This window comes from Eubalaena glacialis, chromosome 10, assembly GCF_028564815.1.
Source record: "Eubalaena glacialis isolate mEubGla1 chromosome 10, mEubGla1.1.hap2.+ XY, whole genome shotgun sequence".
Lineage (NCBI taxonomy): Eukaryota > Metazoa > Chordata > Mammalia > Artiodactyla > Balaenidae > Eubalaena > Eubalaena glacialis.
In genome coordinates, this window is record NC_083725.1 from 73,554,547 (window position 1) to 73,580,909 (window position 26,363).

Genomic DNA, 26,363 nt, shown 5'->3' on the forward strand with positions numbered 1-26,363 from the left:
ACCCCCCCAAGGACACAAGATACCAATTCACACATGGGGCAGGCCAAGGCCTTCTACCTGTCTAGCGGGTCCCCCACAGAGCCACACTCAATGGCTATCTGCTTTGCACTGAATTTTATTTCACTAAACTATGGAAAAAGATACTGAAATGGAATTCCTTCAAGCCTCTTCAAGCAAGGAGGCCTCAGAAGCTACTTTATCTTCAGTCTCCTGAGCCTTTTTCTTAGCCCCACACCAAAAGAGAGGAAGGAGTGCCAGCGTACGCAAGGATGCATTACGAGGGACTTTGAACACTTCCCAGTATAACACGGTGAAGCTGAGCTCACTGTGAAACATGAACGGGACCAGGCAAATTTGCTAAGAGCAAGGGAGGCATTAGTAGGTGAAAATCATGTCCTTGGTGTAACCCAGTTTCTCCAAGTTAGGGTGCGCGGCTCTCTGGATCAGGGGTGGTGGGCCACACGCCAGGATGAACAAGAACCTCCCAGGAGGAGGGAGATGTTCCTTGATCGTGTCCTCAGTAATGAAGCCTGAGCTGTACTTCCAGCCTGAGATTAAGCAGAAAAAAGCTGTTGCGGGGGCCAGGTTGCGTCCCTGACCCCAGGCCCCCTGCCCGCCCGCCCGCCCTCCCTCACGCCAGGGAGAGGGACACAAGGCTACTCGCCAAGGCTTAGACGTCTGCACTACTGCTCTCCGCAGAAAGCTGGGAGTAGAGGACGTGGGGGGCCCAGGGAGCCCTTTTCAGTATTCATCCCAGACCCCAGGCTCACTGCTAGGGCTCTGAGTCCCTGGCTGGTGTCTGCCTGCTGTAAACACCGGCGCCGGTGAACGCCACTGTGAGACAGATGCACCCGGGTGCAGCGTGAATCGAGGCAGGGAGCAGGAGCTGTACCGGGCAGAGGGTGCTGTGGTTGTTTGGGGACTGGCTCGTTTGGGTGGCGCCCTCTGCTGGGCAGTGAGCTGTATGACGAGGCAGGCACAGCTCAGCGCTGGGTGGGAGAGGCAGCCTGCGGCGTGAGGGCCCTGTGGGGTGCGGCGTGCGCGGTGGCGGCCTGGTGGCCGGGGCCGGCTGGGGCTCAGCTTATGAGGACTGTTGTCCTAGGTGAGGTGCGTGGTGCGGGGTGGAAGGGGCAGTGGCTGTACGGGAGGCAGTGTGAGTGATGGCTCTGTGGGATGCCGTGTGGGATGCCGTGTGGAGTGGGTGTTCAGGGTGGCCCGGGGCCTCAGGGTCCCCCCTGACGTTCAGAGTAGTGCGTGGAGTGCTGCTGAGATATCAGACACCTACCCTCTACTGCCCTTACAAGCAGGTCATCCCAAATCCTCTCTCCCTCAAATTCCTGCATTTCCCAAGTAGAGACATAGTCCAAGGCCTCAGCCACCCAGCCCAGAACCAACCCACCAACCAACCAACCCAGGGACTGGCCCCTGACTGGGTCAAGGGTTGGAGCTGATCCACGGTGGGGACAACGGGGACCGTACCAACAGGAGGCCTGTCCAGGGTGTACCACAGGTTGAACTGCTTTGGGTGAGTTCTGGCAACTTCTTCAAGCTCCTTGCTCACCAAGATCTCCTCCTCTGTCTAGAAAAGAAGCAACGTGAGCCTCACCCCTCCAGGGCGTCCTGCTTGTTCCCCGGACTCAGCACACAGGTCAGGACGTTCCTGCCCCAGCCACCCCACTCTAGCTTGAGGGCTCCCTGCAGCCTCTGGGCCAGACTTCTGCTGAGGCTCCGACACAACAAATGCCCTCTTGTGGAGGGAGGCGTTGGGTGACTGCTCTCCAGCTGGAAGGCTGTGTGTGAACACTGGGGGTCCCAGCCCAGCTCCTGCATCCACTCTGAGTGCCAGGCAAGGCAAACCGGACTGGCCCAGGATCTCCTGCAGGGAATGATATATGACACGATATATATAATCTACGGCACTGGAGAGCTACAGCAGAGGAAGATAGAGGCTGTAGCCTCCGCTGGGGAAAGTGCACAAAGCCAAAAGATCTGTTGCAGGCTCAGAGATGCTGCACACAAGACCTGGACCTTAAAACTCATCACGATCCTTGTCCCAACAATTCCATTTCTGGGATTCTGTTTAACAAAACAATCTAAGCCTAGGCACAATTATTCATCACTGTATCATTTATAACTGTGAAAACTGAAAACAACCTGAATGGAGGAGAGGATTTAGTAATGATGGTGCGACTTGATATAGACTGATGAAAATATTTATCAAGAGTTTTAATGAGAAGAAAATGCCTGTGTGGTAATGTTGAGTAAAAAAAACTAAAAATGAAAAACAATATATATATAATTGTGACTATATAGCATGTATAGAGCAAACAAAAAAAGAAGTAAATTATTTATATGCTTCTGTATTTTCTGAAATTTCCACTAAGGGCAAGGCATCTATGATTTTACATTGGGAAAAGCATAGAATTATATATTAAAGAAAGAAGGAAAGCTTAGTGCTTATGGTTGTTTGGGGAGACAGAGTTAAAAAACAAAAACAAACAGAAAAACAGGCCTGGACTCAGCTTCTATGGCTGCCAGCAGCCCTACTTGAGCCCAGTGAGCCCTCCCATAGCTGCAGGCGCCCGAGCAACAGGACTGTAGTGAGTGCGGAGGAAAAGAATGCAGAGCAAACAGTGGAACATTCCTTCCTCGCTCAAGGCTGACTCAGCAGAACTGACCTGGTTGGCACAGACGAGGGACCTCCTGGTCTTGTCACTGGGCTTCCTGGTGATGCAGCAGATGAGCTGCAGCATGGGCGTAATCCCTGGAACACAGCTGGCAGGCAGGCCGGGTTTCCCTCCCCTCTGATGCTCACAGTCGCTGGTCTGCAGCAGCTTCACAAGTTTCCTTGGCCCCAATTACTTTTCTCACTTCTGTCCCCAGAACTCAAAGTGCAGAACCACCCTTCATTTTGGTTTTCCCTTCTAATGCAACCATCCATCAAAAGCACTTCTCATTTTCACATGGCAGCACTGGCTTTGAAACGACTGCATTTCACGTCTAGCTCCCTAACTGTCTGACTAAGGTGAGTCAGGCACCTGTCTGAGCTCTTCAGTGTCCCCATCTGTAAAACAGATTTAATGACAAGTAAATGTGACAGTTTAAAAAATGCCCGTTATGGTGCCTGGCACGTTGCAGTTCTCCTTACACGTTTGTTCTCACCTTTCAGGCATTCATTTTCAAGGGGTGGGGAGCACCAGGCTTGAACAGGATCCAGGAGCCCTTGGGGGCCTGTGTGGGCCTGCCCAGCCTGGCATGCAGCCTCACCTTAGAGGCTCCAGGGGCTCGTGAGGCAGCCACCATATTGGTTAAGGGGAGCAGGGCGTCCAGGGTCAGTGTCAAGACCTGTCATTGACCCTGCACCCCATCTCAAAGAGCCAGGGAAGGAATCTCTCACATCACCCCTTCTAGGACCAAATGACTCTGAAGTCAGAAAGGTCTCAGGGCTCACCCTGTGGATGAAGCCCCCAGCAGCCTCTTACCTGTGCCCCCAGCAATCATTCCCAGGTGATGGACCAGTTTATTTTCAAGCTCACTTGTTTTGTACGGTTTGAACGCAAACTTCCGTGAAAACACAGAGGATACTTCTGATGTCTACAGCTCTTGACTGAGAGCCCGCAAAACATCACTGAGTTCCTTGGGCCTCCCAGGAAGCAAGTCCACCTAAGAGAGTAGCTATGCCATTTTAAACCAGAGGAGCAAGCCAGGGTGGCCTCCTTAGCCAGCCCTGGTCCACCGGGGCCCAAAGTGGGAGTAGAGCCTGGGCATCCTTGGGGGAATAACTGCACCTTTTCTTCTGAGGAAGGAGGAAGGCAGGCTGAAGTTAACATGGAGTGTCACACAGCACTCTCACCCACAACAGCGAATGAGTGAGTGTGTGAGCAAACGGATGAGTGTGCCTTCCATCCATCCATCCACCCATCCTCCATTTTTCAGCAACAGCAAGTGCCTTTCGTGCATCAGGCATTGTGCTGGAGATACAGTGATGAGGAAACACCAAATCACTCCCTTACCTTCATGAAGCTTATAATCTCATAAAGTGGGTGTGTGAATGCATGTATGAAGACTTCAAGGACAAGTCCATGTGACTCAAATCTGAGGAACTTTCTAGAACAATGGAACAACCATAGGCATCTTCTTCCTCCTAGCTGGAGGCCCAGTGTGAACCCCCCAGTACCTGACCCATGATAGAACAGGCGCCCGGATGGCCCTTGAAAAAGGATGGTGTCCCCAATTTTCATGTTCTCCAAGTACTGAGTCATCTTCCCCGCTTCTGGATGATTAGGGTGTACATTTTAGAAGTAGATCTGAAAAATAAGGCAGCATGGTTTTCACACCTTCAGCCCCGAGGCCACAGCCACACACAACTCAAGAATACATTTGCTACCAGAAACCATGAGGAGAAAATCCTCTGCACTCACGGTTGCTCTAAGCAACACCTGAAGACTTCACTAGGTCAACAGCTTCACTGTTAAATGACACCGCTGGGAAGCCCTGTGCAGGGCACGTGCCCCTTCTCCGCCCACCACCCTGAACAAGCTTGTGACGGTGAGGCAGCTGGACATGGCGGGCATCATTTACCTTCATAATTAAGTCCACAAAGCCTAGATCCTCATCACTGGACACAGGCGTGTAAGCCCTGACCACCAAAACACCATCAATTTTGGCCAAGAGATTAACATAGTTACCTACAGAAAAGGCACCAAATGTTAAGACTGAGCAGGGCCAGCCTAAACAGGACCAAGAATTTCTCTAAAGGACTGAGCTTTGGTGGTGGAGGGGGCGCATAGCGCGACAGGGTGCATGGGAGGAGGGCCAAGCAGGGAAGGAGCCCAAGTCCAGGATGCTTAGATCCTAGGCCTGCCCTTATCACTCCATGTGCAACCCTGGACAAGTCACTTCACCCCATATACCTGCCCTGACTACAGCACAGTGTAGCTGTGAGCTTCACACACAGGAAACCTACTGTCGGTGCATGCTTACTGTGTCAAAGTACTCTGTGGAGCAGGAAGAGCTAATTAAAGTTGGAGGTTGAGTGTTAAAAATTACAGAAATGTGCTTCCTTTTTAAAGCAAAATATGTTGCCTTCATAAAGTCATTTCTTCCTAAACTGTATGTATCACTGGGGTCTATGAATGAATGACAGCTCCCTCATCTGTATCCTGTTGCCTGGCATGGATCAGGCCTGGGCTCACAGGTGTGCAGGGCTCCAGGATTTAGACATCCATGGACCATGAGTTCCAGCAGGAGCACTGTGTCTCCCTGGCCCATGGCTCTGCTGAAGGGCGGCAGTGAAGCTCTGAACCATGTTAATTCTGCCCCCCCAGGGTAGACATGAACAGACCAGGGTGGCCATGACTACATGATCCAGCGTCATATGATGGGCTAGGCCACTCAGATTTCTGTTGGATCCAACATGGGAGACTTCAGTGACTAAGGCAATTAGTGGTGAGGGCAGAAGCTGCAATCAAGAGATGCCAAGAGACAAAGGCAAGAGGAAGTTCTGAGCCAGAGTATCTGAGGGGGTAGAAGCTGTTTGTGCACAGGACAGAGAGAGAGCATATGCAGACAGAAGCAGAGACCCAGGGAGAAGGAGGAGGAGAAGGGTAGGAGGAAGGGAAGGAGGAAAAGGAGGAGGGGGCACTGCAGGGGCAAAAACCAGTCTAGGAGGGGCCCTGAAGCCTGAGGTGCAAACGCTCTGGGTTAAGAAAGCACAGGCTTAGGATGGATAAACAACAAGGTCCTACTGTATAGCACAGGGAACTATATTGAATATCCTGTGATAAACCATAATGGGAAAGAATGAAAAAGAATATATATATGTATAACTGTGTCACTTTGCTGTACAGCATAAATTAACACAACATTGTAAATCAACTGTACTTCCATAAAATTAAAAAAAAGAAAGGACAGGCTCAATGACTCTGGCTATGCCCTGGCTGGGAACCAGGGATACCCAGGAATAAACACCTGTGGCAGCTTCCTGCTGAGAACTCATCTGATACTGGAAACCTTAGAAAGACTCTTTCAGATGCAGCCAACCTGGGCCTGGCCTGGCAGCAACCTCAGAGAAAACGGGGCTGCCCGGCTGGTCCCGCAGACCGCATCTCTAACCAGCTTCATTTCAGCAGAGCTGGCAAGCATGAGCGATCTCCGAGCCTTCACAGCAGACTCTCCCAGAAGCCTCTAAATTACCTTGTGCACTAACTGTGCACTGCCCACACCAGGGCTGAGGAGAGAGTGGATCATGACAGTTTCTAAGAAATTCTATTTCTCAGAGGTTTTATTCTTTAGCCTTCTTGCCAATAGGGCTGGTCTCACAAGCCAGGCATTGGGCTGGAAGGCAGGCTGACACCCAGCTCTCACGGATGAAGAGGGAGAGAGGAAGCAGCAAGGAGGCTCAGGGGCCAGGCTGGCTGCCTAGTGGGTAATTTCATCACCTGAAGATGTGACGTCAAGCTTCTGTCCCATGCACCCAGGCCAAGTAGGCTATGGATGAGGACCTCCACCAGGAAGGCAAGTAGCACTAGCAGCACAGAGTTTCAGGCTGTGGGCCTAGCAGAGCGCTAAGACTGACTCAGCCATCTGGTGGTGGTACAGGTTAGAAATGGGACGACTCGGAACTCTAGGACTGCTAGGGCTCATATCCACAACGGGTCCCTCCTTTCGTGCATGAGTCTGAGGCCCCTGCTGAGGATCCACGTACTGGAGGGGAAGGGCACCAACCCCCTCCTGCCTCTCCAAACCTTCTGGGCCTTTCTCTTGACAGTAGGGGAACATCAATTCCTCCCATCTGTCCTAAGTGCACAGCACTTTACAGTTTCTGAATTTTCACATCCATCAGTCACTTAATTCTCACAACAATGCAAGTAGCAGACAGGACTGGGAAACCCCATTTCATAGACAGAGTCTCAGAGAGGTTGAGGGATTTGCTTAAGATTGCCCAGCAAGGAGCTGGCAATGGGATCTTAGACCTTCTGACTCTAGACTCAGTTCTTTTCAATGCTCATTAAGATATCGCTTTTGTGTCAGCCCCAATGGAATGATGAGAAAGGGAATGGACTCTCCCTAAGCCTATCTCCCTACCTCTTTGAGCTTATGTGGCTCAGGAAAGGTAGCAGGGCAACCTCTACACCTCAGCCGAGTTTCTGATAGGAGCAGAGTGCCCGCAAGGCCCAGGTCCTGCTGATGACACCAAACTCCACTCACCTACAGGAAGCCCGAAGGCATGGTCCGGCGAGGGCAGTCCAAAGCGGAACCTCCGAGTGTTGTAGCTGATTTGCTAATAAAACAGAAAACAGAGGCAGGCTCTGTCAGCTTTCTGGAAACTTTGCTGGGCAGCTCAGATGCCTGGGAAAGGAGCTCCCAGCACACGTACACAGACAGTGGCAGTGGGGAGCAAACTAGAGGCCATGGAATGCCCATCCCACTGCCCTGGCCTCCCCAGCCAACACATTCCCCACCGCTTTGTCTTCCTCTCCCATCACCCCCCCATCCTGCCCCTGACAGCAGAGGGGGAGGGCTGACCCATCACCTCTTTCTCAGTCAAGGGCAGCAGGAACTTGGCTTCAGGGTGCTGTAAGGTGATACGATGTCTCTTCTTTACGTTCTTGTTCTTCAGGGCCAACAGGAGCACAGTGATCCCAATAACAGTGATGGCGAGGAATAGGGACGTGTCCTACCAAACAAAATGTGAGCAGGGCACCCCAGGTCCTGCCTGCCCTGGGCAAGACAGCTCTCAGGCACAGCAGCACCTGCTCCACACCAGAGGCATGTATGAAGCTGGACTGTGCCTAAAAGAAACTAGGCAGAGGTAAAGGTACTAAACTAGAAGGCAGGCTCAGCCTACGGTGGACCTGGAGGCTAGGAGGGGCCAGCTACAGATCAGACAAGGCGGGATGCTTTAAACTCCCAGTCCGATGGCTCAGGAGTGCTAATGTCACCAGGCCTTTCCTGCCCATCTGCCTCTATCCTGGCTACAGCCAAGGGTGCAAGCCCTGGCAGTCCCCTCCTTGAGGTGGAAGGGGTGAGAATGCTGCTTCTAGTACACAATTTGGAATGAAAGCCCCAACCCCCAGGGACAGAGCTAGGGAGGGGGGATTAGCTGCTGAGCTAAGAGGGATGGGGCTTGCCTCCTCCACTCCCCTCTTCCAGGTCTGGCTAGGGCAGGGGTAGGGGTGGGGTGAGTACGTCTGTTGCCAGAGCTGCTCCAGGTCTTTGCTCAAAACCCACCAACGCCCACCATTAGCAGGAGTGAACATAAATTTTTAACTTGAAGGGTTCAGAGATAAGAAAAGGAAGCTATACACACACACAAAAGAAAAAAAAAACAGATGGAACCAGCTGGGACAATAGGGCAATGAATCTGACCTCCAACAGACCCTGAGTCTCATCTTACTACATTAGCATATTAAATGACACACCTATTGGTGGCCAGGACTTGACATTAAGGACCAAAAAAGGATAAAAAGGGGGTGGCACCCCAGTCCCTCAGAAAAAGCCCTGCCCCTTCCCCGTAGACTATTGCATATGCCTCCACATAGTTCGCCTCACTCCTCCTCGCTTTGTCTTTACTCTTTAAAGTTAAACCCCTCTCACCAGCTGGGTGAGAATTTGATCTGTGAACTTAGTTCCCACTTCTCCATTCTTTGGCCACTGAAAAAAGACTGTGCTGGGTCAATCTCAGCTTGGGTTTTATTATTCGCCTACTTGAACCCAAACAGAAAAAAAACCCTCCCTCGACAAGGCAGAGAGCCTCCACTGGGCTAGGGCTGGAGCAGGGTCCTTCGACTTAATTCCCAGCCAACACAGTAGTAACAAATTTTGGCGTCCAATGGGGGGCCCATTCCGTCTGGTAACTCAGGGCTTACTCGCCAACAAGGCAAGTTAAATAACTGGGCGGTTTGCCCCATTTCTGGATCCCTGGGCCAGTGAAGGCTACTAAATTAAGCCTGACTAACAAAAAGCAGCCAAGAATCAAGTGGGGTGCTCCCCAGGTTAAGACCCCCCCAACCCCGGCACGTCTCCAAGGATACTTGCTACAGATTGGTGTAGTGTCCAGGCGATGCCCAACACAGGGGGTGCTGACCCCACTTCGGTCGATAAGGCCAATGGTGGTTGTAGGGGTTGGCTAATTAAGGGAAAGGATCCTGGCCACCTGGTTGGAGCCAGACCTCTGCCGAGAAGACTGGACTGGATGGCTGGTTGTCTGAATTGAGCCAAAGCTCTGATAACGGGGGAGGCGAGACTGGACAATTGGTTGCCTGAATGGACTGGATGGGAAGCCCTCCAGGCCACCACATGGTAAGAACATCTTTGTTTTGTGTGTGTGACGTAAGCCCTAGTCTCTGTTCTTGATAGTGAAACTTCAATCTCTGTTCTATGTGGTCTTGTTTGCCCTGATGTTCTTGGAAATACTTGCCACAACTGTGGGCATGGGTCAAGCACTTAAAGGCCACTAGGGCGCTCTCCACTGGAAGACTCCCGTGAAAGGATAAGTCGGTCATGGACCAGGGTAGATAAGCACTAGGTATCCTGCCGGCTGGAAGCAAATGTCCATGTAAGTTGGCACACTGTAAAACACTCACAGCCCTGACCCCTGCAGCACTCCCGACTCTAGGATATAGTCAAAAATCCAAGAGCACATCTTCTGTATTGGTTCGTCTTGCCCTAACTTGCCATCCCGGGGCAGGGTATATGGCTCTGTTGGGTAGGTCTCTCCCCGTTACCCTCCATCACAGATCCCTAGGGATCCTTCCTCTGAGACACAAACCCTTTAAAAATCTTATTTTTGCCAGATTTCCGGAAAATCACCGTCTGGCCAGAGAAGGAAGAAGAGGACACCCAAATCATCCAAAGTCCTTGGGTTCTTGTAGCTGAGAGTATAGAGAACTGGACACATTCCAAATGGGCATTCGGCCTCCTTGCTTGATTGCCTGTAACCAAGCAGGGTCAAGCCCTTTTTGAACAAGCCTCCTTGACTGCCAAAGAGGCTCTCCGAGCAATTTATCTGATTAGAGAACGCTTATTTCCCATTCCTCCTTTACCCTATCTCCAAGGACTGCTCGCTGAAAGCACTCACGTACGTTGGGTATCTCCTACAGTCCCACAGTAGGCCTGGAAACGTCTACTTGCTAACTTAGAGGGGACTTTATAACTAGGGCCCTCTGAGACAGCATCTCCCCTTCCAGCCCCTGTGAAGGCTGGTTCAGATTTCAGTTACAGTTCCTAGACAACTTGGCGTGGGCCAGATCCTGTGGGATCTGTGCTGCTACCAACCCTAGGAAGAGGCCACTGGGAAGCTGGAAACAGACCAGAAATAAGGACTCCCTACTATGGGTAACCAAGCCTCTGTCCTGGTGAAATTGCTGCTAGGGTGCATTCTCCACAACTGGAAATTCTTCGAGTACTGGCCACTACCAAAGAGACAGCTTATTTTCTTTTGCAACACCATGTAGCCCCAATATAAACTGGCAGATGGAGAAAGTTGGCCGACTAATGGCTCGCTAAATTATAATACTATTTTTCAATTGGATCTCTATTGCCAGCATTTAAAAAAATGAGATGAGATCCCCAAGTACAATGTTTCATGGCACTTAGCCAAAACAAGGGCCTCCATAAAAAATGCAAGGCTAGTTCAAATCGCATTCTCTCTCGGTTTTCCTCCCTCGGGAACTAGTCCAATGCACGCCCACAGAGTTCAGTACCAGAACTCTGAATCAATAAGCTATTCCCCCTTTGGGAGGTCCCCAATGGAGAGGGGGGCGCTGACCACCATGTATGTACCCCTCTCTTTCTCAGATCTATACAACTAGAAGGATTGATCCCAGGGTTTATGGGAAGACCCCCGAGGGAGTCCTTAATTTAGTCTGGGGAATATTCCACTCTCATTTCCCCACTTGGGTGGATGTCCAAACCCTCCTAAAATATCTTATTCTCTGGGGAAGAAAAGGCACTGATTATTACTAATGCAAGGGAGAAAGTGGATAAGACCAATCAAAATTATGCAGGGCACACTGTATAACAGCTTGGAGCCCCAGCCATTCCCGACACGGACCCTGGGTGGGATCATCAAGAGGAAAACAGTTGGCAGAACCTCACACATTTCAGGGATTTGATTCTTTTTTTTTTTTTTTTTTTTTTTATAAATTTATTTATTTATTTATTTATTTTTGGCTGTGTTGGGTCTTCGTTTCTGTGCGAGGGCTTTCTCCAGTTGCGGCGAGTGGGGGCCACTCTTCATCGCGGTGCGCGGGCCTCTCACTGTCGCGGCCTCTCCCGTTGCGGAGCACAGGCTCCAGACGCGCAGGCTCAGTAGTTGTGGCTCACGGGCCTAGCCGCTCCGCGGCATGTGGGATCCTCCCGGACCGGGGCACGAACCCGTGTCCCCTGCACTGGCAGGCGGACTTCTAACCACTGCGCCACCAGGGAAGCCCCAGGGATTTGATTCTTAAGGGCTTAGTCAGCGGGGAAGAAACCCATAAATTGAAGTAGGGTACAGGGAGTCATCCAGGGACCGGAGGAAAATCCCTCAGCCTTCCTTGAGTGCCTAAGGGAGTGTCTCCCAGTGTACGCAAATATAATCTGAAGCCTTTGGAAGGGCAGGCCACTCTTAAGTCCCAGAGCACCCCAGACATTGTGAGAAAATTACGGAAGTTGGGGAGAGGGCCCACCATGCCCACTTCCCGGCTGGTGGAATCAGCACTTCGGGTGTTCAACAACCGGGATCTGGAGGCGAATGCAAAGGAAGATAAACCTCCCAGGAATGACGGCCCCCCAAGGGACCCTGTGACATTGATGAGTCGCCCTGCATTTCGAAGACCATGCCCACCGTGGAGAGAAGGGCTTAAAACCAATCAGTGTGCAAACTGCATGGAGGAGGGTCATTGGAAGGGAGAATGCCCCAAATGTCTCGGAAGGAAACTAGGTGGACCATTGTGTCCTGGCCCAACCTCACTGGTTGCACACATAAAGAAGAAGAGAACTGAAGGGGCCTAGGTGCTCCTCAGAGCACCCTGGAAATTACCCCTGAGGAGCCTCAGCTGACCCTGACCATAGGGGGTAAAAAGGTTGACTTTTTAGTTGACACAGGGGCCAACTTCTTGGTCTTGAACACTCGACAAGGCAAAATGACCAAAGATAAATGTAAGATCATGGGAGTGGAAGGGAAGCCACAGGAGTGCAATTTTATAGAACCCCTTGAGTGCGCTTTGGAAGGAAAAATGTTATCTCACTCTTTCTTATATATCCCGGAATGCCCAATTCCTCTAATAGAAAGAGACTTACTATATAAATTGGGAGCTACAATTTATCTCAGAGACAAAAACCTTATCATTGAAATACCCAAGACCACCTTCCATTCTGTAGCCCTAGCGCTACCGCCCTCTGCCAATAATAATGGCCCAATTAACCTTGAGGGGATTAACCCCTCAGTATGGGCCCACAACAGAGCCCATACTGTTGGCAGAGCCAGGAGGGCACCACCAGTCATAGTCAAGCTGTGACCCAACTACAATCACCCAAGTAAAAAGCAATACCCCTTAAACCAAAGAAGCCCTAGTGGGCATTAAGCCTATGATAGAAAGCTACTCAAACAAGGGCTTCTTAGATCCTGTCAGTCCCCTTGCAACACTCCTATTCTTCCGGTAAAAAAAACCAAATGGGAAATACCAGCTAGTTCAGGACCTCCAAGCAGTAAATGAAGCTACAGAGGAAATTCACTGCTGGTGCCCAACCCGTACACATTACTCTCTACCCCAAACCCTGAGAGGATCTGGTATTCAGTGTTAGACTTAAAAGATGCCTTCTTTTGTGTGTCCTTAGCCCCAGAATCTCAATAGATTTTTGTATTTGAATGGCAGGATCCCTACAGCTCTAGAAAACAATCATTATGCTGGAAGGTTCTGCCCCAGGGATTTAAAAACTGCCCCACCCTTTTCTTAAAGGTTTTAGCTAAAGATCTTAGTGATCTTGAGTTAGAACAGTGAACTATACTTCAATATGTGGATGACATTCTAATCGCCAGCCCCACCAAAGAGCTTTCAGACCATAACACAGTTAGCACCTTATATCATCTGGCTGAGAGAGGATATAAAGTTTCAAAGCAAAAAGCCCAGATCTCCCTCCAGCGGGTAGAATACTTAGGATTTATAATAGAAAAGGGGCACATGTTGCAGCAAAAATAGAAATGAGATTTTTCTGATAAACAAGGAAAATAAGCAACAATGAACAGTCTGGGGAAACAGCATAAACAGGCCTGAAAGAGTTAAGCAATCTTGGTTATTCTTTAGTTGTTACTACAAACAAACACTTGTAGCTAGACTTGTCCTTCACAAAGCTAAACAAAGCTAATTACTCTGATTCCATATGAATTGTACCCTGCACCTGGCATTTACTCTCTACATTCTCTTGTAGCAAATCACCCCTTGTAGCTGTTTACATTACAGAAAGAAGGTCGCAGGCCGATAACCCAGAGATGAATGGACCCAATTACCAGGCTGCCTGACAGCAGCAGTGACTGTTTTAAAATATTGCAAGAAGAAGAAGAATGCAAGACCTTAACCACTTTGTTCCTTATCACTTATCCTGGACTGCAAGTTCCACCTATAAGACCCCTTGCAATTCCCCAAGACAGGGCGGCACAGTTCTTGAGGTGCTAACCTACTGTGTCTTCCCTTCTTCCTGGCAGAAAAATAAAGCCATCTCTCTCTTCCTCCAAAATCTCTGCCTCCGTATTTCTGTTCGGAATCGGTGCACAGGAAAGCTGAAATTTCGGCAACACACAGGGCACTATCTAAGGAGAAGAAGGAATTGGCTTGCCAGATGGCACCCTCTAGTATGAGAAAACAGCTCTGGGGGTTCCTAGGGATGGCCGGGTTCTGCTGTATATGGATCGCCAACTTTGGCTTAGGTGCTAAGCCTTTGTATGAACAATTAAAGAGAAGGACCCTGACCCTTTTGAGTGGACCCCCAATTGTGACCGGGCATTCCTGGAACTGAAAAACCACCTCATAAGAGCCCCCGCATTAGCCTTACCCAACCTGAGTTGTCCCCTCCATCTATATATACACGAGAGAGGAGAAACTGCCCTGGGGGTGTTTACACAAAAACTGGGACCTCTGACTCAGGTTGTAACCTATTTTTCTAAACAATTGGACCAAACCCCTAAAGGATGGCACCTATGCTTACAGGCTGTAGCTGCTACTTCTCAGCTTCTCAAAGAAGCTAACAACTTAACTTTTGGACAGCCCCTGACTATCTAGACCAGTGGTCCCCAACCTTTTTGGCACCAGGGACGGGTTTCATGGAAGACAATTTTTCCACAGACCGGGGGGTGGGGGCGGGGATGGTTTCAGGATGATTCAAGTGCATTATATTTATTGTGCACTTTATTTCTATTATTATTACATTGTAATATATAATGAAATAATTATACAACTCACCATAATGCAGAATCAGTGGGAGCCCTGAGCCTGTTTTCCTGCAACTAGATGGTCCCACCTGGGGTGATGGGAGACAGTGCCATCCGCAGCATGTTGCTTATGTCCAGTCTACTCGGTAATCTCGTTTTGGTTGCTGTCACTGCAGAAAACCCTGCTTCACAAAGATAGGATGTTGGAAATGCAAGCAGGCTTTTCAGTGCTTTTGTGGCAATCTCAGAATATTCCGCCTTGACTTTCATCCAGAACGTATGGAGATTTGAAGTTGTCTCAAACATACTTTTAAGGCCACCGTCATTTGCGATCTCAAGCAGTTGATCCTCTTCTAGCTTGGACAAAGTCGATTCACCTGGCTTATTTACAGATGGGTTGCGGATCCATTCCTTCCCAGTTCGGGGGTCTTTTGTGGTTGGGAAGTAATGCTCAAACTCTTTTGAAAGCTGAGATAGGTGATCATGCACCAGCTGAGAGAAAGAAGGCCCTGGCTTAGTCTCTTTCAAAATCTCTGTTAATGTTTGAAACATGTCAAAAATCCCAATGTTCACTCGTCACCCCCGTAATTCCAGTTTGACTTTGAATGCAGCCACTTTATCTGCCAACTTGAACACAGTTGTCATTCTCCCCTGAAGTGACAGATTGAGTTCGCTGAGCAGGTTGAATATGTCACACAAGTAACCAAGTTTTGTGACCCATTCTGTGGCACTGAAATGTGCTGCCAGTGGTGACTGTTTTTCTAAAAGAAACCTCTGGAGTGGCTCTCTTAACTCAAAAACTCTGGCCAGTGATCTACCTTTAGAAAGCCATGTCACTTCTGTGTATAAGAGAAGACGTGTGTGCTCTGCGTCCATCTCCTCACAGAGCTGTGCAATCAGACGTGAGTTAAGGGCATGTACTTTAATGTGGGTGATAATTTTAATCACATCCTGCAAAACGTTGTTAAGTTCAGGTGACATTTTTCAGCTAGTCAGCATTTCTCTATGGATGACACAGTGTGTAGACTTACATTCAGAAGTGACTACTTTGACCCGAGTAGTGAAACCAGAAAGCCGTCCAGTCATGGCAGCTGCTCCATCCATGCATATACTGACACAAAATGACCAATTCAGTTTTCCTGATATGTACTCATTCAAAGACGTGAATAGTTCTGCAGCTGTGGTATTGGTTGGCAACAAAAGTGCACACAACATATCCTCATGCACATCCTCCTGAAAAATATATCGCACAAAAACAAGCATTGTTGCCTTGCTGTCAACATCGGTAGATTTGTCAACCTGGATTACGTACACGGTGACTCATTAATCCTCTCTAACAACTGTGCCTCAATATCCTCTATTTCATCAATTCATCTAGTTATGGTGCTAGCGAAAGAGGAACACGTGCCACCATTTGAACTGCAGCCTCTCCTGAAAGTTCACAACAAATGTCCTTAGCAGCAGGCAGGATCAACTCTTCACCAATAGTAAAGGGCTTCTTAGGTGTATCAATGTGGTTAGCCACTAAGAATGATGCTCTCAGTGCAGACACATTTGATGAAGTGGTAGCCTTCAATAATTGCTTCTGTTCACATTTTTTTCTTTTGAAAAACTCCAAAGGCTTGTCTTTTCATGCAGGGTGCTTGGTCTCCAGGTGGTGAAGCAGTTTTTGAGGTTTCATGGCTTCGTTGGATGGCCAGTCGCCACATATTATACAAAGCGGTCTTGGAGAACGTGAATCACCTGTTGCAATGAACCCGTAATTTAAGTAGAACTCTTGGTATTTTCTTTTAAATGCAGCTGTCTTTTTGTTGGCAGTCTTAGAGTCTTCTGCTATCTCATTACTGGGTCTTTCCCCCTTTTCAAAGAAGCTCTCCAGCGACATTTGTTTTTCACTCATTTTGGCTACTGTTAGCTTGTGGGCTTACCAAAACTGTGACTGAGACAAGTGCACAGTGCAGGAAAAAGGCGCAGACAGAAGTGGTAAATAAAATAATGGGCAGGCCACGTGCAGACTAAATTAAGTGTCGGATTCTGACTTAAAGCCTGCCACCAGATGCAGCTTAATTGTCACTTGACACTCACTGATAGGGTTTTGATATGAGTCTGCAAGCAAATAATTTATTATGGTCTCTGTGCAGTCAAACCTCTCTGCTAATGATAATCTGTATTTGCAGCCGCTCCCCAGCACTAGCATCACCGCCTCAGCTCCACCTCATATCATCAGGCATTAGATTCTCGTAAGGAGCGTGCAACCTAGATCCCTCGCATGCGCAGTTCACAGTAGGGTTTGCACTCCTATGAGAATCTAATGCTGCCCCTGATCTGACAGGAGGTGGAGCTCAGGCGGTAATGCGAGCGATGGGGAGCGGCTGTAAATACAGATGAAGCTTTGCTCGTGCACCTGTTGCTCACGCACCTGTTGCTCACCTCCTGCCGTGTGGCCCGATTCCGGTCCATGGCCTGGGGGTTGGGGACCCCTGATCTAGACCTCCCATTACCTCCAAGCCCTCATTAAGGAAAGCGGGGGCAGGTATCCCCTAGTTCTGAGGCAGGGGATAGATGGGCCCCAGGCTGAGCAGCTGAAATTTGTCTCCTGAGGACAGACACTTCAAGATAAAGACAATAGCAGGAGCAGAGAGGAGCTAAGCCCTGCTTGGGTAAACAGATAAGGAGGTTAAATACTTCTCATTCTTGAGGTCAAGAAGACCTCCCAAACTACACATGAGCAGAAATGATCCTCAGGGGTCAGGGAAGGGAAGGGATGCTAACCCATAATATGTCCTGCCAACCTCCCAGAAACCCTCACAATGCAATCCATCTTGGCTAAAAGATGTGAGCATGCATGGGGGAGAGCCTGAGTCAGATCAGATATGGGAAGGAAGCAAGATGACTGGCCACAGGAAAACAAAGACCTGTAAAACTGACGCTATATAAGCAATTTAAGACACCCCCAAAGTGCGACTCTCTCTCTGAACCCACCCATGTGTCCTTTTCACATGTACTCTGCTTCTAATAAATGCTTTACCCACTTCACTACCTTCTGTCTCTCTGCTAAATTCTTTTTTTATTTATTTTTTAATGTTTATTTATTATCTTATTAGTCATCCATTTTATACACATCAGTGTATACATGTCAATCCCAATCTCCCAATTCATCACACCACAACCCCCATCCCCCTGCCACTTTCCCCCTTGGTGTCCATACGTGTGTTCTCTACTTCTGTGTCTCAGTTTCTGCTCTGCAAACCGGTTCATCTGTACCATTTTCTAGGTTCCACATATATGCGTTAATATACAGTATTTGTTTTTCTCTTTCTGACTTACTTCACTCTGTATGACAGTCTCTAGATGCATCCACGTCTCTACAAATGACCCAGTTTCGTTCCTTTTTATGGCTGAGTAATATTCCATTGTATATATGTACCACAACTTCTTTATCCATTTGTCTGTCGATGGGCATTTAGGTTGCTTCCATGACCTGGCTATTGTAAATAGTGCTGCAATGAACATAGGGGTGCATGTGTCTTTTTGAATTGTGGTTTTCTCTGGGTATATGCCCAGTAGTGGGATTGCTGGGTCATATGATAATTTTATTTTTAGTTTTTTAAGGAACCTCCATACTGTTCTCCCTAGTGGCTGTATCAGTTTACATTCCCACCAACAGTGCAAGAGGGTTCCCTTTTCTCCACACCCTCTCCAGCAATTGTTGTTTGTAGATTTTCTGATGAAGCCCATTCTAACTGGTGTGAGGTGATACCTCATTGTAGTTTTGATTTGCATTTCTCTAATAATTAGTGATGTTGAGCAGCTTTTCATGTGCTTCTTGGCCATCTGTATGTCTTCTTTGGAGAAATGTCTATTTAGGTCTTCTGCCCATTTTTGGATTGGGTTGTTTGTTTTTTTAATATTGAGCTGCATGAGCTGTTTATATATTTTGGAGATTAATCCTTTGTCCGTTGATTCATTTGCAAATATTTTCTCCCATTCTGAGGGTTGTCTTTTCGTCTTGTTTATGGTTTCCTTTGCTGTGCAAAAGCTTTGAAGTTTCATTAGGTCCCATTTGTTTATTTGTGTTTTTATTTCCATTTCTGTAGGAGCTGGGTCAAAAAGGATCTTGCTGTGATTTATGTCATAGAGTGTTCTGCCTATGTTTTCCTCTAAGAGTTTGATAGTGTCTGGCCTTACACTTAGGTCTTTAATCCATTTTGAGTTTATTTTTGTGTATGGTGTCAGGGAGTGTTCTAATTTCATACTTTTACATGTACCTGTCCAATTTTCCCAGCACCACTTATTGAAGAGGCTGTCATTTCTCCACTGTATATGCTTGCCTCCTTTATCAAAGATAAGGTGACCATATGTGCGTGGGCTTATCTCTGGGCTTTCTATCCTGTTCCATTGATCTATATTTCTGTTTTTGTGCCAGTACCATACTGTCTTGATTACATCTCTGCTAAATTCTTTTTTCAAAGAAGACAAGGACCGAGGTCCCATTTCAGGCCTGATGGCCCTTGTGGTCTAGTGAGTGGCTAAGATTTGGAGCTTTCACTGTTGCAACCCAGGTTCAATCCCCAGTTGGGGAACTAAGATCCCACTTCAAGCCACCGCACTCCACACCCCCCACTCCCCAACACCCATCAAACCCTCCAAGTCCAAGCCATGCTTCTAGACAACCCATCTGTGACTCTGAGGCTCTGTAATGTCCTTAACCTTGCCTCCTTGCTACCTCAGACAGGTCCAGAATTAACTCATCATTGTGAGGAAGTTTGGGAACAGGTTTAATGCAGCAAGCCTGACTTAAAGAGCTCCCCTAGAGAGAATGCAGAACTGGAATGGTTCACTGCTGGGAGCAGCTTTATGAAAGATGGAAAATGAAAGGCAGGATATGCTGTGGTTTCCATGACTGAAGTGGTAGAAGCTAAAGCCTTACCCTCTGGCTGCTCTGTTCAGAGGGCTGAATTAATTGCCCTAATCAGAGCACTAGAACTGGGGAAAGGGAAAGTTGTCAATATCAACACTGACTCTAAATATGCCTATTCAATCCTACGCACCCATGGGGCCATGACACCCATGGGGCCACCTGGAAGGAGAAGGGAATCCTGACCTCAGGAAATAAACAGATAAAAGGGGGGGGGGAGGATTATACAGATGCTGAAGGCTATACTCCTACAGCAGTTATTCACTGTAAAGACCATCAAAAAGGAGAAGCAGAAATAATAAGAGGAAATAACAGGGCAGATATGGCAGCTAAACAAGCAACAGAGGGTGGGGACAGACCTCCAATGCCACTGCTATCAGCTCCCCAGACCCTAACTCCTACACTCCCATATCCACTCCAGAAGAAAGAGAAAAGGCTTTGAGATGGAGCTATTTTTAAAGCCCAGAATAACTAGGATGGACAGTTAATGATCATGGGCAGCTGTTCTTCCTGTCAGCTATTGTACTCCAAGCCATCTGGGAAGCTTACCAGAGCACACATTACGGGCAGGAGACCCTATATCCATGGCTCATCAAATCCATGACTACTCCTGAAACAGGTGGTTGAAGCTTGCCCTATCTGCCTCCAGAATAACCCCAACACTCACCCCCACAAGGTCAAGGGAGTGACCCCCACCTAGTATAGATGCACATATCCAGGTCAGAACTGGCAAAGTGGATTTACAGTAAGCCCTGGGCACAAGGAAATTTTAGGTATTTGTTGGGTCTGACTGACACTTTCTCCAGCTGGATGGAGGCATTTTCCACCCCAACACAGACCACCTTGGAGGTCTCTAAGGCCCTGCTCAAGGAAACGATCCCTCAGTTTGGGCTCCCTAAATTCACTCAAAATGACAATGAGCCCACCTTTATTTCTCAAACTACTAAAGGAGTCTCTAGGAATGGCCCTAGGAATTAAATAGAGTTTGCACTCTGCTTTGGAGACCACAATCCTCAGGGAAAGCAGAAAGAAGAAATCAAACCCTCAAAAGAAATTTTGCCAAATTATGTCAAGAGACTCATCAACCCTGGATCTCCCTTCTCCCCATAGCACTTCTAAGAATGCGAACAGCCTCTAAAGGAAAGCTCAGATTAGGTCCACATGAGATAATGTATGGGAGGCCCATTCCTGAAGGAGCCAGCTACAAGGCCAACCTTAGGGATATGGACTGACTGAAATATGCCGTACAGACAGGGAAAATAATCAAGGCTTACACGCTGACGGGAATCAGGAATTGCCTTCCCCTTCTGACGTGATTTTACATCCTTTGTTCCCTGGGGGTTGGGTTTATTTGAAAACCTGGATGGCTAGGAATCCACAAGATCAGTTAGACCCCAAGCGGATAGGACCTTATCTAGTAATCTTGACTACTCTATCTGCCTTAAAATTACAGGGTGATACTCCATGGGCCCACCATATCAGAGTGAAGACAGCCTGAGGAAGAAGTTACTGAGCCACACACTCAATACACCTGTGAACATGTCAAAGACCTTAAGTTACTTTTCAAAAGGACAAACTTACCAATAAATAAGTAATGTGATGGATAGGCTCAGTAGCTGGCCTTTTCATTGCTATTGCCTTACTTGGCTTCTGCTGTTTTGCCAAAACCCTCCCTCTGGCAAACATCTCCTCTGTCCATTCTGGATATAGGCATATTAATATTGGAAGCAGGACGAATGGCTATTGTTGTTTATTCTTCTCAACTCTCTCTGTCCTATCTCTTACAACTGTCCACGCAGAATGGGAATTCGATGCAATAGTAAATCTCTCAAGAATTATAGCCCTTGGACAAAATCTATCCCCACCCCCACCTTCAAAGTGACACCTATGGATTAAAGGTACAGTAAGTCCCCTACATACGAACCTTCAAGTTGTAAACTTTCAAAGATGTGAACGTGCATCTGGTTCCAGCAAGGAACCAGAACCTGTGCCATCAACGTCAGGCGTGAGTGAAACTGCAGCTTGCCCTCTGTCTCCTATTGCTGATGACCCTTCAGCTCTACCATATCCCATCTCTTCTCCCTCCTCCAGTCAGTAACTCTTCTTGCCTGTTCACTTGATGCCAGCCCCTGTATGCCAGCTGTTGTACTGTACTACTGTACTTTTCAAGGTACTATAAGATTAAAAATGTTTTCTTTATTTTTTGTGTTTGTTTTTTATGTATTATTTGTGTGAAAAGTATTATAAACCTATTACAGTACAGTACTATATAGCCGATTGTGTTAGTTGGGTACCTAGGCTAACTTTGTTGGACTTACGAACAAATTGTACTTACAAACGCACTCTCGGAACTGAATTCATTCATATGTAGGGGACTTACTGTATTACATTTTATCTCTAAGGATGACAACCTCACTCTCACCTTGGCTAACTGTTCTGCTAAACCTATCCCTCTTGAAGTTCATATCCCATCCCTAACTCTGCTTTCCTGCTTGGATCTCACCCCTTACATTAACATTTCTAATGAACACAAAGCACTCACTCTGAAAAGCCATCTTGCTGCCACTGCTCCTATCAAATGCCCCTACCAAAGGCAGGAACTTACAATAACACCCAGGGGCTGCTCTGGACTCCGATCAATTCTTCTTCCATTACCCCACAGTTTAAGTGCCCCAGGACTGACTCCTACAGAAATCTCACCCATTGGTGCCCTCTGGACTGATTTGGTGGATACACACAAGGACCAGGTGAGAGATGTTATTTATTGGGGAGGAAAAATGCCAGTTGTCTGGCATTTAGTATATGGCCCTCCTAAGGCCAGGGGAAAAGCCACTAGCCAAGAATCCCCCAGTAACCCCCTCTATGCAGGTGGGCCTCTCTCCCCACACTGCAAAGGCACCCCCTCTTGGGCTATCCACTTACAGAGGTGGTTTAACTCAGAAGTGCGTAAGGCATGGGCTCCCCCTGGGTATCTGTTCCTTGGTGGCCTGAGAATAAACCAATTGCCCCATCAGAACAACCCCAACTCCTCCTTTCCTTCTCTGAGATGGGCTCTAGCCTATGAGTGTTCAGATTATGCCCAGTTTTTGGGACAAAGCACGCTAGGCCAGCTAAGTTCTCAGAACCTAGGCATAACCATTCATAACGTCACCTAGCCCTGAGATAAAAGGGCAATAGGACTCATTCTGGTAGGAGGAGGGATTGCTCTCAGACTGGGGGGAGAGTGTCACATACCATGAAATTACTTTACAAAAATCTCATGTGGGCCCTTGAGTACTTGTCTAAAAATCCGGGGAATGCCTTACAAGGACTCCGTACTTCTCTGGACTCACTAGTACATGTTGTTCTCGATAACAGGCTAGCTCTTGACTATCTCCTGGCTGAGCAAGGAGGCATATGCACAGTTATTAACAAAACCTGCTGCATGTATGTCAGTAACTCTGGCGAGATTGAGGTAAACATAAAAAAGATATATGAACAAGCTCAACGGTTATATAGATATAACACACAAGGTCCAGAGCCCAGTTCCATCTGGAATATGGTCAAACAGAGCCTCCCCAGCTGAACTTGATTTCTTCCATTTCTTGGCCCACTAATTGCTATTATCCTCCTGCTTATCTTCAGGCCTTGCCTCCTTAGCTGCCTTGTCAACTTTGTTAGTAAACAGCTTGAAGCCATCAAACTTCTCATGATACTAACACAAGGGTACTTGCCACTGGGCCTGCAGCCTGGCCACAATCAGACTTATTTTAGGCTAGTCAGGGAACAGTTCTGCTCCTCTAATCCAGGGAAAAACTACGCCCAGGTTAAGCAGGAAACAGCTTCAGAAGTCAGACCTTCCCCCTTCAAGAATGAGGAGCAGGGCTTCCCTGGTGGCGCAGTGGTTGAGAATCTGCCTGCCAATGCAGGGGACACGGGTTCGTGCCCTGGTCTGGGAAGATCCCACATGCCGCGGAGCAGCTGGGCCCGTGAGCCACAACTACTGAGCCTGCGCGTCTGGAGCCTGTGCTCCACAACAAGAGAGGCCGCGATAGTGAGAGGCCCGCACACCGCGATGAAGAGTGGCCCCCGCTTGCCACAACTAGAGAAAGCCCTCGCACAGAAACGAAGACCCAACACAGCCATGAATAAATAAATAAATAAATAAAAATTAAAAAAAAAAAAAAAAAGAATGAGGAGCAGGAACAAGGAAAGGGGCGATTTTGTTGCCAGAGCTGCTCGAGGTCTTTGCTCACAACCCTCCAACCCCCCACCTTTAGCAGGAGTGAACATAAATCTTTAAGGTAAAGGGTGCAGAGATAAGAAAGAAAACTACACACAAAAAAGGAAAAACCCAAATAAAACCAGCTGGAACCAAGATGGTGATGAATCTGACCTCCAACAGACCCTGAGTCTCATTATACACTGATTTCATTACATTAACATACTAAATGACACACCTACCGGAGGCCAAGACCAGACATCAAAGACCAAAAAAGGATAAAAAGGGGGTGGCAGCCCAGTCCCTCAGAAAAAGCCCTGCCCCTTCCCGGTAAGCTACTGCATGTGCCTCCACATAGTAAGCCTCACTCCTCCTCGCTTTGTCTTTACTCTTTAAAATTAAGTCCCTCCCGCCAGGTGGGCGAGGAGTTGATCTGTGAACTTAGTTCCCACGTCCCCATTCTTTGGCCCCTGAATAAAGCTTGCGCCTTATACTCGCTTGCTCGAACCCAAATGGAAAAAGAGCTCTCCTGCCACCCGGCTAGGGCCCGGGTAGGGTCCAAACGACTTAATTCGGTAGCACCTCTGAGTACTCCATTACCTTGGCGCCTCAGGACACACCAACACCCTGGGAGACAGGGCAATGAGGCCTGGACACTCACCGGCCAGCGGCTCCGCAGGGCTCCCGCATCCGCCCCCCAGCCCGCCACCCCGCCTGCAAGGCGGGCCTGCTCAACTCCCCACGCCCGCCAGCCGGGAGCAGATTTGGGGAAGGTCCGCCCCGCCCTCTTCTCACGCCAGGCGCCAGCCCCCGGCCCGCGCCAGGCCCCCGTCCGGCTCCGTCCGGCCCCGCGCCCGCCCCGCCCCCCGCCCTTCGCGGTCCCGCCCCGGGCAAACACCGGCTCCCGGCCCTCTCCCCCGGCCTGTCCAGGTCCCCGGGCCCCGGCGGACTCCGCCCGGCTCCTGCCCGGCCCCTCGTCTCCGGCCTCTTCCCGCCGGGCCGTCTAGCCGCCGCCGGGAACTCACCCGGACCCAGACGCCGAACATGTCGTCGAAGTGGCGCTGTTTGGGAGGCCACGATGACGCCGAGGACGGGGCCTAGGCCGGGAAGCCCGCGCCCAGGACCGGCGGCGCGCGGCACCTCCTCCGACCCTACCCCGAGGGCCGGGGCCGGGGGTCAGAAGGTTCTTTCTCGCGGGACTCCTGCCCTGCCCCCAGGGTCCCAATCCAGAGCCTTCCAGGGCGGGACCGAGGCCCCGCGGGGAGCTGTGGGCTACCTCGCTCCTAGTTTAAGGTCCCTTGTTTATTACGCGGCTCCCTCTGCATCTTGGTCCTCTCGGCTCACACTCTGAGCATCCCTGACGGAGAACTCCCTCTCCTCCGCTTGTTTAAACTGTAGCAAGCCTGGAGCAAGTAAGTGTATGCTGGTCAAAGAAATGGGAATTCACGCCAATTCAAAGAGCACCGAAATACATTCAGTAGACATCCATAATGAGCTCCTACTCTGAGCCTGGTCCCGGGGCCAGGTGTTTGGGGGGGGGGGTGTGATCGAGTTAAAGAAGACAAAGCATTCATTCATTCATTCATTCATTCATTCTCTGTTGGGAGAGAGAGGTGATAGGTACCCAACACAAGACCAAAGAGGATGCAGAATTGCAGGCATAGACGGCTATGGGGGTTCTTTACAGCACATTTCAGAACCTTGGTAACCCCCTCCCCCATCAATTCTCCCACTGCCAGTGGCAAAGGTAAATCCCCGCTTCCCGGGCCTGAGTAAGACAGAGGAGCCAGGAAATGGACTCCCACCCCCAGCCCCCAAACACACACCACTACAGGCACATAAATAATGGACCTCCCCCACCAACACCTCCAGATGCCAGGGTATTTTTGTCAGATACCTTAATTTTTGGCAATCTATTAATTGTGAAATGAATTGATTAATCTATTAATCAATTTCACAATTGATGGCTTATTAACTAATTTCATTACCTAATTGCTAAGGAGGTTGAACATCTTCCATAGGTTTTTCTTCTCATGGAGATTCTTTCTTTGAAAAAAAAAAGGCTCCTCATGACTTCTGCCCATTTTTGTATTGAGTTGTCTTTTTCTTACTGAATTTTAGGAGTCTTTTATATATTTTAGAGACCACTTCTTTGCCAATTATATCAAATGTTACAAATGTTTTCTCCCAATAGGCAACTTATTCTTCCTTCCTGTCTTCCTTGCTTCTCTCTCTCCTTCTCCCTCTGTCTTTGGATGAATAAAAGTTTGAAATTGTGATATAATCATATGTATCAATCTTCAATCTTTTCCCTTTATGGTTAGTGCTTTTTGTGACTCATCTATTCTTACCTAAGTTCAAGATATTCTGTATTTTCTCTGACAAGACAAAGGTTTTCCCTTTTATTTTTAAGTCTCTCAGCCACCTGGAATTGATTTCTGTGTATGATGTGAAGAAGGGATCCAGTTTAATTTTTTCTATATGGATAATGCGTTGTCTTAGTAACATTTATTGAATTGCTCATACATGGTCACTAACCTGCAATGCCACCCCTGTCATATATCAGTTTTCACATATTTATGAGTCTGGTTCTGGCCTCCCTGTTTTCTTACATTGATCTAGTTGCCCAGCTCTCGTGACAATGCCATACTTCTCTAATTACAATAGTTTATAACAACTGTTTATATCTTTCACTCTTATTTGGGTCTGAGTTCAAATATCACTTCCTTAGAGATACCTGCTCCAATCCCCCCAATTAAAGGAGATGTACATATTACATTCTATTCATAGCTGTTACTTCTGAATATTTAATTGTTAAATGGCTGGCTCACATT

At 48.3% G+C, this 26,363-nt stretch overlaps 1 protein-coding gene across 1 annotated transcript; it reads right to left on the reverse strand.

Moving 5' to 3' along the window:
* Nucleotides 1-106: 106 nt before the first annotated feature.
* Nucleotides 107-24,677, reverse strand: LOC133099883 (NADH-cytochrome b5 reductase 2). Its single transcript, XM_061203732.1, is given in 10 exon segments — nt 107-548; nt 1,480-1,579; nt 2,679-2,764; nt 3,483-3,584; nt 3,789-3,796; nt 4,006-4,307; nt 4,582-4,688; nt 7,210-7,282; nt 7,535-7,678; nt 24,555-24,677. Coding segments are annotated over 10 exon segments (1,116 nt in total). The 5' UTR covers nt 24,576-24,677; the 3' UTR covers nt 107-375.
* Nucleotides 24,678-26,363: the final 1,686 nt, after the last annotated feature.